General features: G+C 46.6%; 9 protein-coding genes across 9 annotated transcripts; 4 read left to right on the plus strand and 5 right to left on the minus strand.

Moving 5' to 3' along the window:
- Window positions 1-263: 263 nt before the first annotated feature.
- Window positions 264-2,084, minus strand: I302_105716 (protein disulfide-isomerase domain; the record flags this gene model as incomplete). Its single annotated transcript, XM_019191466.1, has 6 exons — window positions 264-507; window positions 576-844; window positions 983-1,207; window positions 1,384-1,522; window positions 1,627-1,895; window positions 1,992-2,084. The coding sequence occupies 6 exons, from the start codon at window positions 2,082-2,084 to the stop codon at window positions 264-266; spliced, it is 1,239 nt and encodes a 412-aa protein (XP_019046096.1).
- A 683-nt stretch (window positions 2,085-2,767) lies between these two features.
- On the plus strand, window positions 2,768-3,795 carry I302_105717 (uncharacterized protein; the record flags this gene model as incomplete). The annotated part of the gene is made up of 4 exons (XM_019191467.1): window positions 2,768-2,905; window positions 3,057-3,234; window positions 3,331-3,469; window positions 3,588-3,795. The coding sequence occupies 4 exons, from the start codon at window positions 2,768-2,770 to the stop codon at window positions 3,793-3,795; spliced, it is 663 nt and encodes a 220-aa protein (XP_019046097.1).
- A 421-nt stretch (window positions 3,796-4,216) lies between these two features.
- I302_105718 (uncharacterized protein) lies at window positions 4,217-6,147 on the minus strand (the record flags this gene model as incomplete). Its single annotated transcript, XM_019191468.1, has 3 exons — window positions 4,217-4,908; window positions 5,032-5,398; window positions 6,049-6,147. The coding sequence occupies 3 exons, from the start codon at window positions 6,145-6,147 to the stop codon at window positions 4,217-4,219; spliced, it is 1,158 nt and encodes a 385-aa protein (XP_019046098.1).
- Window positions 6,148-8,781: 2,634 nt separating this feature from the next.
- Window positions 8,782-10,203, minus strand: I302_105719 (uncharacterized protein; the record flags this gene model as incomplete). Its single annotated transcript, XM_019191469.2, has 7 exons — window positions 8,782-8,850; window positions 9,000-9,022; window positions 9,092-9,123; window positions 9,212-9,376; window positions 9,475-9,703; window positions 9,826-9,883; window positions 9,985-10,203. 7 exons carry the CDS (start codon window positions 10,201-10,203, stop codon window positions 8,782-8,784), a joined length of 795 nt encoding a protein of 264 aa, XP_019046099.2.
- A 327-nt stretch (window positions 10,204-10,530) lies between these two features.
- Window positions 10,531-11,767, plus strand: I302_105720 (uncharacterized protein; the record flags this gene model as incomplete). The annotated part of the gene is made up of 3 exons (XM_019191470.1): window positions 10,531-10,776; window positions 10,983-11,280; window positions 11,448-11,767. 3 exons carry the CDS (start codon window positions 10,531-10,533, stop codon window positions 11,765-11,767), a joined length of 864 nt encoding a protein of 287 aa, XP_019046100.1.
- A 165-nt stretch (window positions 11,768-11,932) lies between these two features.
- Window positions 11,933-12,688, minus strand: I302_105721 (uncharacterized protein; the record flags this gene model as incomplete). The annotated part of the gene is made up of 3 exons (XM_019191471.1): window positions 11,933-12,027; window positions 12,093-12,240; window positions 12,341-12,688. The coding sequence occupies 3 exons, from the start codon at window positions 12,686-12,688 to the stop codon at window positions 11,933-11,935; spliced, it is 591 nt and encodes a 196-aa protein (XP_019046101.1).
- A 348-nt stretch (window positions 12,689-13,036) lies between these two features.
- I302_105722 (uncharacterized protein) lies at window positions 13,037-13,717 on the plus strand (the record flags this gene model as incomplete). Its single annotated transcript, XM_019191472.1, has 3 exons — window positions 13,037-13,246; window positions 13,317-13,392; window positions 13,542-13,717. 3 exons carry the CDS (start codon window positions 13,037-13,039, stop codon window positions 13,715-13,717), a joined length of 462 nt encoding a protein of 153 aa, XP_019046102.1.
- Window positions 13,718-14,090: 373 nt separating this feature from the next.
- Window positions 14,091-16,126, plus strand: I302_105723 (uncharacterized protein; the record flags this gene model as incomplete). Its single annotated transcript, XM_019191473.1, has 8 exons — window positions 14,091-14,526; window positions 14,708-14,925; window positions 14,987-15,202; window positions 15,293-15,533; window positions 15,607-15,680; window positions 15,744-15,769; window positions 15,845-15,983; window positions 16,046-16,126. The coding sequence occupies 8 exons, from the start codon at window positions 14,091-14,093 to the stop codon at window positions 16,124-16,126; spliced, it is 1,431 nt and encodes a 476-aa protein (XP_019046103.1).
- A 757-nt stretch (window positions 16,127-16,883) lies between these two features.
- I302_105724 (40S ribosomal protein uS3) lies at window positions 16,884-18,195 on the minus strand (the record flags this gene model as incomplete). Its single annotated transcript, XM_019191474.1, has 4 exons — window positions 16,884-17,010; window positions 17,113-17,397; window positions 17,579-17,854; window positions 18,116-18,195. 4 exons carry the CDS (start codon window positions 18,193-18,195, stop codon window positions 16,884-16,886), a joined length of 768 nt encoding a protein of 255 aa, XP_019046104.1.
- Between the last annotated feature and the right edge of the window lie 82 nt (window positions 18,196-18,277).

The raw sequence follows: 18,277 nt of genomic DNA on the forward strand, positions 1-18,277 counted from the left end.
CCATTTCAGACATCCTCCACTTTCACCTCGAGCGCCAAAAGGTGGCAATGTCAACCTGTATCTCTCTGGTCTTAACTGTGAGACGATGATTACTGGCAATCTGATAGCATGCATACCGCGAACAATGATTAGATCCTATCATATGCATTCCATGTATTTGCTTCATTCCGATCATTACTACCCTATCAAACCACCTGCATCCTCACTATACCTCTATCCTATTCCTCCAATCAAACCATTTCCTTAATCTCCACTACCCCCGCTTAAAGCTCCTCTTTGATCTTCTGAGCCTTATCTTGAACAGCATCAGCGAACTGATCAACTCCATCCTTAGCCTGCTGTGGAACCTGCTTGGCAGCATCTACAACTTGTTCGTAAATGTCCTCAGCGGCTTCGGCAGCTTCAGAGGCCTTTTGAGCGGCGAAGGAGGAGAGGATGTTGGCTTTGATCTTGAGTTCGTCAAGCTTGGTAGGTGCCAGTGAAGGTGATGCGAGGAGTCCGGCGATTCTATGTTACGTGATTTACCATCAGCTGATCATTCATATCTTGAGCCGAGAAGCATAAGTTTGGCTCACCTGGCTTGTTCCTTGGTTAACCATCCTTCACCTTTCTCAATGACTCTCTCCATCGCTTTGACGTAGTACTGAGCAGAAGTGTTGGTCTTCTTGTCTGCGCCAGTCAAAGTGGCGAGGTATTCCCTGGCTTTACCCAATACATCTGGTCTTTCGGGGAGAGAAGCGGTGAAGAAGTTGGAAGCGAGAGTGTCGAGAGTGAGGACTTTACCGGCAGTCTCGGAGAGAACACCGGTGATGGATCGGTGGGTACCACAGTGTTCGTTGAGGAACTGCAGGAGATGGAGGACCAAGGTCAGCATATCTTGTTCGAAACGTAGCTCATAAACAATGACACGTATTGTAAGTAAGAGGTAACGGATGAGTGAAGGAATGAATTCTTATCAAGAGCTAGAGGATCTCCCACTTACGTCAATAAACTGTTGCTCGGATCTACCAGTAGAATAAGCGATAGGCTCCTTCGATCCCTTGGGGAAGAATTTGATAGTAGGGAAAGATCGGACATCGTATTTGGCAGCGACGGGCTTGTTGGGAGCAGCATCGGCATCCATTTGAGCGACGACACAATCAGATTCGGAGAGGAAGGCTTTGGCAACTTTCTCGTAGGCTGGTTTCATGTTTTTGCAGTGACCGCACTGTGTATATGGATCAGCATTGTCAATGGGATGTGGTTTTGGGTAGAGTATGGAGAAGAGACCTGGTGAATCGACCAGGAGAAGGTATGGGATGACATGACTGGAAATGGAGCGATGGAAGGAGGTCGGATGCAAGGGATGAGGGGAGATTGTCCTGGTAAGATTGATGAACTCACCCAAGGAGCAGTGAAAGCGACGAGAACGTTCTTATCGTCATTCAACGCAATATCATCAAAGTTGGACGCATCAAGTTGAACAGCCACAGGGGGAGGGGGAGGCTTGATCTTAGACTTGACACCTGATTTCTCGGATACGCTATAAAGGTCGAATTTCAACAAGATTAGACGGGCTTAGTCAGCATTGTGACAGCCCAAAAGGACAGGGAGTCAGGCCGAATGATAGTGGCACGGATGACTCACAATCCAGCTAAAGCTTCCAGATCCCTCCCCGAAGAATAATCCTCAGGAGTCAAACTTCCCTTAGGGAACCACTTGAGCGTAGGGAATCCTTTAACATCATATTTCGAACCCAAATCTCTTCCTACACCATCGGCATCCGTCTTGGCAATTACGACTTTATCAGAAGGGAAGGCGTCTGCCAATTGCTCATACACTGGTGCGAGGTTCTTGCAGTGGCCACACCATGGGGCGTAGAATTCCACTAGGGCTGGTCGGTCGCCTCCTACGTACTATACGTGAGATGAGATAGTCTCAGCATATGCTTAGTTTAAATTCGTATGTTAAGGGGATGATTAATAATCGCCCTCGATGAATGTCCAACGTACCTCTTCGAAATTCTTTGTATCGAGATCGATGACGTTGGACGCTCCTACCAACGCTGCGAAGGCGAATAGCGAGAATGATATGCCGAACTTCATCTTGTATGGTATTCTACTCTGATGATATAGATGCGAAGATTAACAATGTAGCTCTGATTTATAATTCATCTAATCCGACTTATAGGTGACTGTCCTTTCCACCTCCTTGGGTGATGCTCCACGTCACATACACAAGTCACGTGACTAATAAGTGCCATGACGTGTCTGCGATGATAAACTCACAACTGGGACTGTGCTTGTCTAATCGTTCTTCATAGGTTGAGCTCATGGCTATGTCAGCGACGTTCCCAAGAAAAGCCAGCTCCTGGACGTATTGATGCCCTTGGGCGAATAGGGAAAGACAATCTCTGTCCGCCGTGTACCGGGCTCGACTCGCGCCCGTATATCCATCCTTTGAAAGGACTTACAGAGTCTGAGTCCGTGTCAACACTCCCATCCTTTATCACTTGGAAGACACCCTCGAGTCGAAATGACGATACAGACCCATACATATTCAAAATCCTCTAATCTAGGGTACTGACGACTCGATAATATCGTATGAATGATATATGATATCAGACCGAGCGTCTCGGATCTCATCTCATTGACTGACTTAATTCATTCTCATTCCTCACGTTTCCTACTGACACCCACCCCTGTATTTCATCTACTAGCCGCACAGCTGAATATTGAAGCCACATTCGACTAACTATAGCCAAACATCACATCACACCACAATCAACATGGGAGCTCCCGATCGAACCGTTGGATTACCATACCACCTCGCCTATCCCCTCCTGTCGGCGGTGTTGCTCGCCATAGCCGCTTTCTCAAGTGCGGATTCGGTGTGGTACGTCTCAGTCAGCACGCAGAGTCAAGTGGTTAGTGTGGCTCTGGGGGATGCCCTGTGATCCGGAATACCAATCAGAGGGGAAGGGGGGAACGGGAATGACTGTTCAACATCGCACTGACCTCCTGCGGTTACTACTTGCTCAACAACTGAATCTACCCTACTTACCAATGATTTCGCAGATCCGATTCGCCTCCCAAAATTACTGCGGCTACAACGTCTCCAACCTCGTCATAACAGGTAAACTGGGGTGCATCTTCAGAGGATACCAATATCAGATCCCTTCAGGATACTTCGGGTTCGAAGTCCCCAATGATATTAATTTGAATCTGAGCAAAGTGGCCGTAACGACCGTTGTTGGTGAGTGTAATGCTATGTCTTCCGATGTTGCCTCGACCTTGCTACCAACGAATGAATAGTCAGAGCCAGACTGAATCGGTTTTTATCTCGTCATAGCATTCGCCCTAGTGCTTATCACAGGAGCGCACCACGCCTACACCATCCGATACTCTTTCCGCAAGACGCCCGAACCAAATGCAGATAAGCTATACAGTCTCGCAATGATACATTTCATCTCTGTATCAGTATGTTTCGTGTAAGTCCTATTGCTATCTCCATCGCCAGATCTCAAATATCAAACACCAAACACCAAATAAACCCTTTCCTTTCACCAAGCTGGTGTGTGATCGTTAATGGCATTAACAATAAAACAGCTTCACCTGGGTCTCATTCATAGCTCAAGCAGCCATAATAGGCCATGCAGTATCTCAATCCAATAATATCGTAAGCAACACCAACGACGGGACAGACGGCGTGGCGATCTATTGGGGTCAGAGCGTTTGGTTGGTAGTGGCAAGTGCTGTTATTCACTTTGGGTGGGGTTACGAGGCTGTCAGATGGAGAGTCGCTTTGATCAAGTAGGTGTATTGTTGGTGAACCTCATATTGGTCTTGGCCTGTGATCAGGGCAAGCAATTGAGTTGCTTTGCATCACCTTTCTTGCCTTGTCTGATTCGGATCATAAATTCTCATCATTGTACTATCTTTGTTCGTATGACCGGCATGATACCTATAATGCTATGCATCTGAGACTGACTGAGAATGTATGTACAAGAGAGCCTGTTATGAACATAAGAACAAATACCAGAAGAGATAGAACGAGGAGGATTATACTTGTACATGCTCCTAAGATGGAAAAAAATCAACAATTCAACATATTGTCCTTGTATTCTATTATATACCATCTAATCCACTTCAATAATCAACAAACAAACTGAGCAATATCAATGAGAAATACAAACTACCTCCCTTCTCTCTCTCTATCTATGGGAAAACACCTAATCTCACATCGCATGAACCTGGACCTCCTCACCACCTAATCTCGGAACAGGCTTTCTCTTCCCCTTCCCCGCCAAACTCCCACTTCCCGGCCCCAATCCCAAAGCAGGCGACCTCGGTTCAGCGGGGACAGCGAAATTCACCGAGTCCGGATCCATGGACGAATCAATCACCACGGTCTTATCGTTGTGGGTATCAATCTCCATACCCAGTCCCGAAACAGGTGAAGAAACTGGTGGGAAATAACTTGACCCCGACGAGGGCGGTATTCTGGGTGCTGCACTCCATGATGCCCAGCTCGAACTTGATTCTCTCGAATGACCCGTACCTCCATAATTTGTCTCATAGGAGTCGGACGTAGGGAATCGATAATTGTATTCACCGCTTTCCAACATCGGGGTAGTGACACTTCGTTGATGCGTAGTCGGGGTGGTACTGCCGTAGGATGTTCGATCTTTCAGGGATACGATACCACTTGATAATCTCCTCATGTTCGATGAGACCGCTTTGGATAGTCTGCCGGTGGGGGATAAGGGTGTTTTGGGCGGGGCAGTGGAATCGGATTGGGAGGATGAGGATGATCCGGAGGGTGAGACTGGGTAGCCTGTTTGGGGGTAGAGCGAGAATTTCGTAGGGGTATAGACATGTGTGGGGAAATGGGATGGTCGGGGACCCTGGGCACCTGGGAAGGTTGATGCTGAGTGGCAAGTACTATCAGTATGTGTCGTATATCATTTATTCAGAATGGCCAGTGGAGGTAAACTTTTATTTGCGACGACGAGAATGCAAAAGAGGTAAGGTGAGATGAAGGAACACTTACGAGTATAGACCCCACTGGTACTTTCCTTAGCTTGCAGTCCATCTCTAACCTTCAGCGGATCCCTCTCAACAGCCTTTGATCCCTTCCTCTTCCCGGACCCAAAAGCCCCATCACTCGAAGGTGATTCCCGGATGGAGGTCGAGGAGGTAGGAGAGATAGGAGTAGGTGTAAGAGGAGGATCGACAGGTAATTTGAATAGGGAAAGATTCGATTGTTTATGAGTAATGATCTTCATATTTGATGGACCATCTATTGATGATGTACGATCATGATCCTCGAGAAGTTGTTTAGAAGGGACCGAACGAAGTCTTGATCTAGCTGGGATGGGTGGTGGTGGGACGGCCATTTCGTTTATTATGTTGTATTCCTGATTATTGGGTGATAAGTCAGTATGTTGTCCTGGTGATGTTTATATGGTTGGACGAGAGGGAGAATGAAGTGAAAAGAGGCGAATAAGGATAGAGAAGGGGATGACGTTGTCTGATGCTGTGTGTGTATGGAGGAGGGAACAGTGGCCGAAGGGCGCAACGATGTATGATGTGATGATGATTTACACACAAAGATGAGATTTCGCACAAGAGGCGCAGGTTGTGGTAGGTAGGCGATGAACAGACACCGAAGGGTGATATATCGATAGAACGAAAAGAGTGAGATGCAAGGAGAGAAGTTGTAGATGAAACAAAGGGAAATAGGACTTTGAAGAGGAGTCTGATGGAGTAGAGCGTTAGGTTACTCGAGCAAAGTATTCCTCCATCGTACTACTCCGTGTCTGTGTGTGTCACACCAAAATAGCGGAAACACTATACAAGCACACAAAGTGTATACTTTGACGCCCTCAGCGAAAGGGAAAGCCAAGGCAGAAGGATGTCTTGGTTCATGATGAAAGGGGAAGGACGGAATGACAATGAGATACAGACACATGGCCAAAGAAACAGGGAAAGAGGGTCAAAGCACAGATCATCATATGAAAGCATGATGATGTGCAGGAACAACACTGCCGAATACCTTTAAACTCACCTTTGACCATATATCAACCTCGTTTTCCTTGTCCTTCTGTGCCAATCCACTACCTCCTATCCCTTCACCAGCCTTTCTGACTTCCAAAGCCACCGTCATCCTGTCCAATATGTTAACTATCCTTCTGTACTTCTTCTTGCGGCGTTGTTCTTGTTCCCGTCGGTGTATATGTAAATCGTGCTCTTGCGGGTTGAGTATGTAGCTTATGGGAGGTAAGTTGATCTGGGATGTCGAGGCGGATGCATATGAGATTGATTGTACTTTGCAGTCGAGAGACTTATCTAGGTGGCGGTGGAAGGAATGTTGCTGTTTCTTTGTCTGTGGATGACGTTGTTCCCGATTCTGAGACTGATTCCCGGTGATCCCGTGAGTATTCCCGTGAATGTGCGAGTGGTCGAATCCGATGCTGTGTAAATTATTGTTTGAAGTGTCCAACCCATCTATCTCTATTGGTCTATCTATGTCCAGGTCATATGATGTACCGGGAGAGCGGGAGCAGCTCTGATGATTGTGGTTGAGTGGTCGGTGTGACTGTGACTGGGTTCGTGTCCGCTGACACTCGTAGTACGGACCTTGACCTGAGAAATCCAGTCCAAGTGAATTATCTTGATCTATCGAACAAGTCAAGAATGGTCTAAGCAGGTCCACAGAATAATTGGAAGGTATGGATGAAGATCGGGGTGGAATGTCAACTGTGGCTTGGGGGGATATAAGCTTAGTCCATTTCTATATACTACTCTAGCATGTGAGGTCCAACCTGACTTACCGGTTATTGGTCCCTGATCCTGATCTTGATCCTGATCGACCAGGATTCCTCCTTTCGGAATATTGATATACCTGCGGAAATTCCTTCTGCTACTACTATCACTACTACTACTACTTTTGGTATGAACGGATGTCTTTGATCGTCCTTTCTTCTTCTCCTTGCATGTATCGTACTCGTAGCTTGAAAGTGGTAATGATGAAAATGACGATGGGATTTGCTGTTCAGAATCAGACAATGAGAATGAAATTGGTTTCGGGTATGTTTTCGTACTACAACTATGTAAAATCATGGTTTCTATATTTACCTACTCCGGCGCAGGGATTGTCAAAAACGTCGATCAGCGTATAGTGTGGCGTTTGACAACGGTTCAAAGTGAACTCTGTCGTGCTGTATGTATGTGCCGGGAATGAACGAATGAATGTATGAATGTATGTATGGATCGATATTGGTTGATGCAATGCAATGCACAGCACAGCAAGGTAAGGAAGGTATGCGGACGATGTGATACGTTGTTGTGTGTGAAAGATCGTGATTGATATAGGTGGTCGATGATAGAAACGCTGCTTTTGGGTAAATGTCAAGGGTAACTTGTCACGATAACATGTACAGTATATATATATATATATATATTGGATATACATCCATATATGAGGAGCCCACCCAGCCCAAACATCCTTCCAATTCTTCTCTTCTAATCTCGTTTCTTCCTATCCCTATGCCTATCCGGATCAACCTAAAAAGACATACGACGTGCACTCTAATTTTTCTCGTCTATCTCATATTTCACCTTTTCGAAAGCATCCCCAAATCCAAGATCATCGTTCCGGTTGGTCAAGGTGCATTTTTTGGTAAAGATCAGATAGATGGATGTACATAATCCCCTTTTGCATATTTGGAATTACTTGTATATCTTACCAAAGATACGCTTTGGAGATTACGTTTGTCGATTCCCGAAGAATCTCCTTGAGTCCTTCCTTCCATCCTTATGTCCGTCCGATCATAGCGCAGATCTCAATCCAGATCCGTCCGAAGGCGCACAAGACGATCCACAGTCGTCTCGACTACTCTACCCCGAATGCATTCAAGAAGAATACACACGAGACATGTGAAAAAAAACCAACAACAACATCACGCATAACGTAATTAATTCATTGAGATCCTTCATGACTTGCATAATTTCGGTGCACCGAGAGAAAGGCAAAACCCGTTGATGGTCGATTCGTCACAGTCATGGGTTATGGGCGGTTCATAACGGTGAACAGTGTAGACTTTCAGCGTGTACTGGGGGAATGTTCCGAATGTTGATATGCGATTTCCTGATATCAATGCACTTGCCTAGCCAGTACGAGCGAGTCTGGTAGAAACCTTCCGTGTACAGTATAATCCACCCTGTTCTCTACGCGGGTCGCAGATCAACAGAAGGAAGGATCTGTATGAACCCCCACTTTTTCATTCTCGCTGGGTCGATACGTAACCAGTACTCACACTTTGCCGCCGGCGCGACAATCACAACGAGAGGGAGAAGTACGACTTCGACTTGGCTCAAAATCCCGCGGGCGTAGGGGATTTTCCGTCACTGTCAAGATCGGAAGGGTACAAAGACGGTCCGAACCGGTACGATTCATTGCGTTCATATGATGGAAACGAAATACAAGCTCAAGTTCCGTCCGATGGCAATATTATCACGACCGTCAATTCGGATGGGACATCTGAAGAGATCTACACTTTATCTCCATCATATCATGGTTATGATAATAATATAATTTCGCCTAACTCAAAAAAAATACCGCAAATTGAGTTTAGACGAGCAAGAGCGAGATGATCCGCTCAGTATCGCCGCTTACTTTGACCGCAAAGTTCAAAGATGGGGGTTTATCGATACCTTTATGTAGATGATTATTCGTATGGGATCCGAAAACATAAGTTAATCCGAGTCGAGTAAGCTGACGCAAGACGATACCACAGATCTAAACTAATTGTCGAAACGTAAGGCTTATTCTACCTTGCTTGATCGAAGGTTCTTTTGGTATCTCGTGCTATGATAGAGACGAGGGCGTTCGAGTCATCATTTCTTCGTTTGATGAGATGTATAGAGCACGACGTCTTTCGGATCAGATCTGATTTTGGTCTCTGGATGGAATATGGACGGGGGACGGAATGTGAAACCCCAATTGTGGGAACATACCTTCCAGAATTCTTGGGTTCGTCCTATTCACCATGGCAAATCATCAGCTTCCTTTACAAAACAATACTGCATGGAGCAATAGGCAGCCTCACCTTGCATCACCACCAGACTACCATTGCCTAATCTGCATTGAGCGATACTGATCAGCAGAAACATCTTTTACAATTTCTTCAGACTACAGGAGGGGTGTCAGCGATGTCTGAAGCACTCACATCCAGCTTATGTTCTTTCTTGCCTCCAGCTCCTCCTCGACCTCTTTCGTCGGCATCGTCTGTTTGCCAGCCTTACTAGGTAACCTAGGGGACATGATGAACCTCCGTTCTGCTCCCAAAGAGATAGAAGCTATAACTAGGTTATTGAGATTATCGGAATGTTTGCTATCGTCACCACCAAACCCATTATCAGTACCCCCTCAATCTCCCCTGTACCTCACCACTATGTCCTACGGTGACATTGTCGGTACACACCCACTCACCCAATATACACACTCCCATCATCATACCTATTCAACATACAGTGATTGAACCTTACTCCCAATTCCTCCTCCAGCTGTTTTCGTATCGTCTCCAATATCGGGGGAAAGGGGTAGTGCATAGTAATTTCTGAGCCGGAGTATGAGAGGGTGGCGTCGGGAACGGTGGAGTACGCTGCGATCTGGCGGGACTGGGGGAAGGTTCGCCCGTAGAGTTTGAGGGTGGGTTGGTCTGTTTTTTTATGTGTATAGCTTAGTATCTCTCGGTTTGATGAATTGAGTAGCATGAGGACCTACACCCTAATGATGCAGATATCAGCACCATGCTTGAAGATTGTGATTAGATGAGCTCACAGGTGTCTAAATTCAATAATTCGTCATACCATCCCTGCGCTTCTTCCGCTTCGATAAACTATGCACGCCAATTACAAAACATAGACAATGATAAGCTATTGCTATTGTTGTAGCCATTTCGCAAGTAGAACCTTCCAAAGAGAGATTGATAGAGCTCACATCAGGCTGATAGTACACATCCCCTCCATATCCCATATCTCCAACTTTCCACCGATCTACAAAACTAGGCAAGGTGACCTGCTGGAACTCGTCAGTCGGTTCATGCCTTGTCTGCGGTTTCGATTTTGATCTGCTGCTCGTTCGCGATTTCTTCGGCTCTGGCTCTGATGTGGGCGGTGGAGACAGGGAGGATGAGGATGCTCGTTTCCTGCTTGGCATGGTGGATATGCAAATATGTGTTGAGTCAAGTAAGAGGAAGAGGACGGAATATCTATCGGGCTCGATCTCTATAGTGGACATGTATGGTGGAGGAGATCGAGTGGTGGGAAATTCAGGCACGGTTATATACGAAATGTTGAGAAATGAAAGATGAATGATGACAGAAGACCATCTTGCATTTGCATGTATTTTACTGCATACTAACGGCTTCACTTCATCATACCTAAGCTGCCAAGTAGAACCATCACGGCCAAAGTGAAAGCACCCTCTGCACGTCCACAACCGCAACATCAAATCCGACAGCCCATCTAATCCCTCTCCCTCAACATGTCCCTATCCGACCTTGCCGAACCCTCTTCTTCATCCTCTTCCTCTACTCTGCTACCATCTTCGCAATCTACCAACCCACCACCAACACGAATATCACTCACCGTACCCACCTCTCTCCTCATCTTACCTCCTACAGCAGCTTTGATAGGCCTTTCAATAGGTCTGGTCAGAGGAGGCAACAAATCGAGGTTGAGATTTTTGGCTGAGAATGCACATAGGCAGCCAAAGACGGTACAAGGATGGGTGAGTTCGCTTCTATCCCCCTACCAATATTTCGATGTGAACAAACTTCCATAGACTGTCTGCCTCAGCTTCTTCGAATACAACACTATGATCATCATAATCCCTCGTCCCGTCTTGCTTCAAAATTCTTACTCGTCGCATCCGGAGGAAGAGGATATCCAATATACCAGAGACGATACTGATCACTTTTCACTCTAATGCGATAGTACTTTTACACCAAAACGCGAAACTACCGTGTCTTCTTCGGCGCCGCCAAAACAGGATCGAAATATGCCCTAGGCCTTGGAGGGGCGACGGCAACTTACGTCCTATTAGACGAGAGTATAGGATACCTCCGGGAGTGTATGACTGGTCCAAGGGGGGTGCAGGATCCTACACCTGGTGGTAGGGGCTTACTGGAGGATAGGGAGAGGAAAGAGAGAGTTAGTTGGAGGAGGGGTGGGAGCGCTTGGGAAGATGGGGGGATTGCTGGGGGGTTGATGGGGCTGGGTGTTGGGGTTGGATGTGGGTTTGATCCCTTTTACATATCCCATTCCCATTACCGTTCCCATTCCTGTCTGTATCCGTCACTTGGTGCAGCTCAGGCTCGAAGTCAACGTCTTACACATTAGACCATCAATATCCCACGATCATACGTCTTTGGTCAAGCTGATTTTCTATATCCTCTGTAGACCGCCTACCTCGTCCGCTCTTCATCCGCTCAATCCTCATGGGAACTCTCTTAGGCGCATTGACATCTACGATGCAAATCGCCCAAGCTCACATAGGCAAACTACGCCAGGAGGAAGAGGCGAAAGTCCCAAAACCCGAACCAGAACCGCGGGCAGTAGTAAGCACGACGGAAGGGGTCGTCCCTCCGCCTGCAGATGTAGAGAGGGAAGAGAGTCTGGTGGATCCTAGAAGGGGAGTGATGGCTGTTGATCAGATACCGTTGGATGACGATGAGGGGAAGAGCTGGTTTGGGAGACTGAGAAGTAAGATTGGGATATAGTATAATACATGTACATGATGCATTTGTCATGAGGGGACGTAATATGGTACAATCATTTGGATGATATGGACAATGGTGTTTTGCCATGGGGAGAAGGTATACAAATATGACGTGTTCATGGTCAATGGGAAGGAGGTGATCGAGAGTAATGATAAGGCATTACACCTAATGTGCGACGGGTTGACCTTGATCTTGACCTGATGCGATGGGTCCAGTTGATGAGATGAGGACGACGTCTTCTGAGCAGACATCGCCGATTTCTTATACGCGACAATGGTCTGATCAGCCTCGCTGTTGTATGAATACCCTAAGCTATACAACTCACCAACATTCCATCGATCAACAATCTCACTCTCCCACAAATCCCCATCCTTCTTCCCCCCTCCCCCTCCTCGGGTAAGCTTGGAGGTAGAAAGAAGTGGACCAGCTGCAGATCGAGGTTGATTCTTCCTTGTTCGTCTATTTCTTGGTTGCTGCAATGTACCGATGAATGATCTGTATCAGCCCTGATGCACCCCATAGCAATAGATAATCCCTGCACCCCAGCGCAGGAGGTATGATCATAGTACTTACCTTTCCCTTCCTTGATCCACTGTCCGTGACCTTCCCTTTCCCCATCCCATCACCATCACCGGTAGAGGCGGCATGAACCTGTCCTTCTTCCTCTTCTTCATCAGAAAAACCCATAATCTCCTCACCCTCCTCCAACGCACCATCCTGGAATTCCCCAAGCTCCTCGCTGTCCGAGTCGGTGTCTGATAAGTGCTCTTGATCATCTACATCTACATCCATCGAAGTGCTCTTCATCAATGGATGGGGTCTACTGGCTCCGAGTCCGGCTGTGGGGGAAGGAGGGAGTTCGTCGGCTGAGGGTCGGACGGGCGTGGAATTGTGTGATGAAGGTGGGGTGAGGTCGGCCATCGTAGTATGCTAGAGGCAATATTCTTTCAAATGGGGATGTACTTGGCAGTTTTGGACTGATGATATTGTATAAGAAGTAGAAGAGGAAAGAGCAGAAGAAAGAGGTTGATGGATTGGTATGGTGGTTGAGTGACGTGAGCAGTGAAAGTGGAGGTCGGACCACTTGGTCGTTGTTTTTGTATTCACCTTGAATGGTTCTCTGCCGTTCATACCACCTTGCATCTATACTGTAACGACACACGATTCACCAGAAATCAAGATAGGAAGCCGGAGAGCGCAAGGATACGATCTATCTATCTAATCAACTCAAATATCATAGAACAACGAACCAAGACGAGCAACACTATAATGTCCCTCGAACCCACCATAAACACCCACCACACCACCCTCCCCTCTCCCATACTCAACTCCCCTTCATTCGTATTCCACCTCACAAGGCTGGTAGATACATTGATGATATGGGTGGGCACTGGATCTCCATCCGATACAAGCGAGGGCGTGATAGTGTCCGAAAAGAAGTTGGCGAATGATTGGGCGGTAGCTATGCCTTCTAGGGGGGTGAGTATTTCCATTGCGTCATTAAGTGTACTATGATCTCAAGCTGATATAGTTATGTATGCGATCACAGAACATACCGGTCACTTCCACATCTGTGTATAGAGCTACGGCGAACGATCATGCTTTGGGGATGTCCCAGCGGTTGGGTGGGTATTCTTCCATCTAAACCATCCAGTTAAATATTCTGACCATACTATGCCATGGTATGACCGAGCCCAATTCGTTTGCCCCACGTTCACACCAGCTCAAGCTGGACAGTGAGAAGTATATGCTAATTCACTTGATTTGCCAATAGCTCACAAATTCCCAAATAATCAGATACATCTCTCCCTATCCCTCCCATCCTCTATGACCTCGCAGAGCGGACCTAATCTGGATCCATACGCCAGTAAGCTGATACTGGTGATGGAGAAGAAGCTTGGAAATTGGTTGGGCCAGGTTTTGGAGGCAGAGAAGAACGGTGCGGCGTAGGTGAGTGTGGCACGAGCGCAGAAGTGGGGGAGGGAGTGTAAGATATAGTACGATACCATGCATGTATATCATCCATCGTCCGATATAATCTGAGAGCGAGGCTCATTGATCTCATGGCAGGAGCTCAGAAGTGATGCATGCCAATCATGAGAGTGTCATTGCAAAGAAGATCAACAGATAATATCGTACCATTGTTATTTATTACTATCGTACCATAATATGGGATCTCGCTCGATTGCCATCATACGCGCCAAACTTTAAACATCCACCGTCCATCATCATCATCATCACAAAAACATCAACTGACAAACTGATCTTCTCTTTCTCTCTTCATATCCAATACATCTACATATAATCACAAACACCACTCAAGATGTCAGACCCCCAACCCTCAAATGAGGAAGGAACAACCACAACAGTCATAACAGCTACCACCCACCTCACCCTCCCTGCCCACCCCGTCCCACTGACATACGAAGAGCTCAATCCCAAATCCCAACCCCTCGAATTCTTCGGTCCAATCGGGACATTTGCCATCTCCCTCTTAGCTCCCTTGTTCACATACATATTCTTCTACACTTGCAACGATGCTGTGGGATGTACACCCACCACGTTGAATGGGTGGAAACACGCTTGGAACCTTGTCGGTAACTTCCCCTCGGCAGCGGGGTATCTGTGGGAATGGAAGGCTTTTGCGGTATATCTGGGGTGGTACGTTTATTGTATTGTTTGTTGGAAGGTGCTTCCTGGGGATGAGATTAAGGGGAATTTGTTAAGGGATGGTACGAGGAAGAGCTATAAGATGAATGGTGAGTGAACTTTTGCGCTTCATCCTATAGTTACTTCTTCCAATCATATCCCCATATTGCATTTTCAACCAACTGGGAGCGGATCTCTCCTCACTGTACCTCAACTTATATGATGATGTGACCACAAAGACCTGATAGTCCTCGCATCGGTTGGGCGCTAACACCGTTGAACCTACTTCAGGCCTATACACCCTCATCCTCACTCTGGGTCTCTCGCTCGGTATCCTCCTCAACCCTGGTGGTATCGAGCTATACACATGGCTGTACGACCACTGGGTACCATTGGTATCTTCTAGTCTTGCCATGGCTACATTCCAGGCATTGTGGGTGTACGGGTATAGTTATTATAATGGAGAATTATTGGCTTTGGGCGGTAACTCTGGTAATTTCTTCTATGATGTGAGTGTACGATTCCTTATTATTTCACTTGAACGCTTCACTCATGTCCCGTAACGGACAGTTCTTCATGGGCAGACCTCTCAACCCGCACCCTCCATTCTTCCCTTCATTCGATATCAAAACTTTCAACGAGGTTCGACCAGGTATGATCCTCTGGCTGTTACTCAACATCTCATGCGCTTGCGAACAATACCTCCGACTGGGCACTATCACAGACTCGATGTGGGTCGTATTGATATTTGAGGGGTGGTACACTGTTGATTGTTTGATCCAAGAGGTGAGTGCTGTCGTGTTCGAAAACAGGTCCTACTCGCTCAATAACAAGAGAGCCCTTGGACCACCTTGCTGATACGTCATCTTACCACAGCACACAATCCTAAACCAAATGGACATAACAACAGACGGATTCGGCTTCATGCTTTCCATGGGCGACCTGACCTGGGTCCCCTTTACTTACGGTCTCCAAGCTAGATTCCTAGCTTTCCACCCTGTGAAGATGGGTCCAGTCTACACTACGATCGTAGTTGCCATTACACTCGTAGGGAACTATATCTTCAGACAGGCTAATAATGAGAAAGGGAATTTCAGAGCGGGAAAGAATCCCAAGAGTGAGTGGTACAACATAAATCGAAATATCATGACGAGCGGTGTCATCGGATGCTGATGGTTTGTACGGCTTAGACCTCGAGTACATGACTACTGAACGAGGTACCAAGCTTTTGACGTCGGGATGGTGGGGTCGATCAAGACATCCTGTGAGCTTTACTTCTCCTTTTGCCGAAGAGGAATGATAGCTTATGATCCTTATGTGCACGTAGAACTACTTCGGCGATTGGCTCATGGCGTGAGTACTCGCTCTTCATCCGTTCCCTCATATCTGAGCATACTGATGCTAATCAACTTAATCTTACCATTCTAGCCTTGGATGGTGTCTCCCCACTGGGTTCTCCACACCTTTGACATACTATTACATCGTCTACTTCGTCATTCTCCTGCTTCATAGGCAAATACGAGATGATGAGGCTTGTAGACACAAGTATGGCAAGGATTGGGACAAGGTGGGTCCTGAGCTTTTCACTTGATATATCAGGTGATCTATACTGATATTATGAATGGGTAGTACTGCGAGAAAGTCCCTTATAAGATCATCCCATACGTTGTGAGTCACCTTCAGTTGGTTGATCAGCTTAACGAGGATTAACAGCTGATCATGCGATGTTGCTGTTTGTGTAGTACTAAACCTTATGGATATGCAGCGATCACGGGGTTTTGCTGGGATGCAAGTGAAAGTAGGAGTGACGAGCAGCGGGAGATGATATGGCTAGGGGCTAGTACAGTCTTAATGCGAGGTGAACAGGTTCCTGGGAAGGAAGGAACGAAGGAGTCGGTAGGATCTACAAGTTATCTATATTTTAGATATATACCTATACCTAGAGGATCGTTGGGATTCCGGAAAGGAAAGGAGTGGAACGGTAAGATAACACATATATATAGGCAAACAACATTCTTGAATAATCGTTCTCTTACAAAGATGCATCCACAATCCATTTTTAACATGATTATACGTTTCTCCCGCACATACTCAAGTAAGCAGTGTATAGACAGCCATTCAGGTTCAAGACTGACGATGACTCGGGGCCTTCGATCGGTGATTTCCACTGTCCATTGTGTATATCAGTGGGTGATCAATTTGTTTGCCATACTGTAAGTTACAAGCCCTAAACAACCTTGGAGCTTGGTTGCTATCGACGTGAGTGAAGGCATCTAGCCAGTGACGTTTATTCTCAGCTGTTGTACATTTCTGCTGCTGTCTCATTTCTTACATCATGCGACACAAGAGCATATTTGGTGATATAAGCAAATAATGCCATCTCATCAAATCAAAAGCATCGTACAACGTATTAACGTATATACTAGCTAGCTACCTAAGCAATCCGATCCCATCTACAGCCCAAAACTTAGTATTGACCCTCAGCGGCAGGAGCTTCTTGAGGTTGTTGAGCTTGTTGTTGAGGAGGGGGGATGGCTTGGACTTGGGGTTCCTTGTGTTCGGATCGGATCTCGATGGCACCTTCTGGCTTAGGTCTGAGGTGGAAGCAACACGAGCGTCAGCGAGTGTGTTCCTTCTTTTTTTCCTTTTCCATTCCATGACCATGCAAAATTAGATAAGAAAACGTTTGCACTCACTCAACCATGTTGATAACATCAGGCAAGTTCTTGCTAGGACCTTGTCTTCCCTCGGGATCGAAGGGCTTCATAATCTTGACCTTGATACCCAACACACCCTGTCTGAGGAGCACGTGTCTGACGGCGTAGTCGATGTAGTCGGCGGCGGGCTGACCAGAGTGGACCATGAATCCGTCGGTGAATTTCATGGACTTGGCTCGGGCGGCTCGGAGTTTACCTGAGACGACGACTTCACAACCCTTGGCACCGGATTCCATGACGAATCGGAGGACACCGTAACAGGCTCTGTAAGAACAACACGAGCGTCAGCGAGTGTTGTTGAGCGTAAAATACACAATATCATACCCCAGCATGATACGACATAGACGAGGAGTAGTAGAGCACAGAGGAAACACCAATTATTGATATACCCAATGATCCCCCTACTACTCCTCACACAGACCGCTAAGAGAGACCATCAACTCACCTTCGCATAGCAAGACCACCGAGCAACTTGTATCTGAGCGACTCGGCTTGAGCCACAGCGGACAAACCTCTGAATTGAACCTTCTCGGCATAGAGTTCCAAAGAGTTCTCGGGGAACTTGAACCTCTTCTCGACGAGGGCCTTCAATTCTCTGATTCTTCGTCCCTTCTCACCGAGGACATCTTGGGTGTGGGTGGCTCGGATGATGATTTCGGTTCGGGCGTGGGTGACTCGTACTTCACAGCCTGAGTATCCCTCTTCGGCGAGTTCTCGGGTGCTGCGGGTGGGTGGAAAAGGTTGCGATGAAATTCATGTTGAATAGGAAGTATAACACACCGATCGAGTGAGTTAATGGTAGGATTGAGAAAATGGAAAGGGGATGGTAAGATCAGCATGGTGTTCTTCTAATTGCTACATCATCCTATAGTCTCGATCCCATCTATCCATCTATCATCCTATTTCCTATTTCATTCCCTTCATCCATCGCTCATTCGTTACACACTTTTCATCCGCCTTCGATCAGATAAACCACACTCACAAGAACTCGTTGAGCTCAGCTTGGAACACACCGTCAGCGACGAACTTTCTCTTCTTTGAGATTTGTTGGGAAGAAGCCATTTTGGATGTTTTTTTGAGGGATAGAGGAAAAAGTATCAATAGTCAAGATATCGATATGTGATGAAAAGAGGAGGAGAGTATG

This window comes from Kwoniella bestiolae, chromosome 4, assembly GCF_000512585.2.
Source record: "Kwoniella bestiolae CBS 10118 chromosome 4, complete sequence".
NCBI classification, from domain to species: Eukaryota; Fungi; Basidiomycota; class Tremellomycetes; order Tremellales; family Cryptococcaceae; genus Kwoniella; species Kwoniella bestiolae.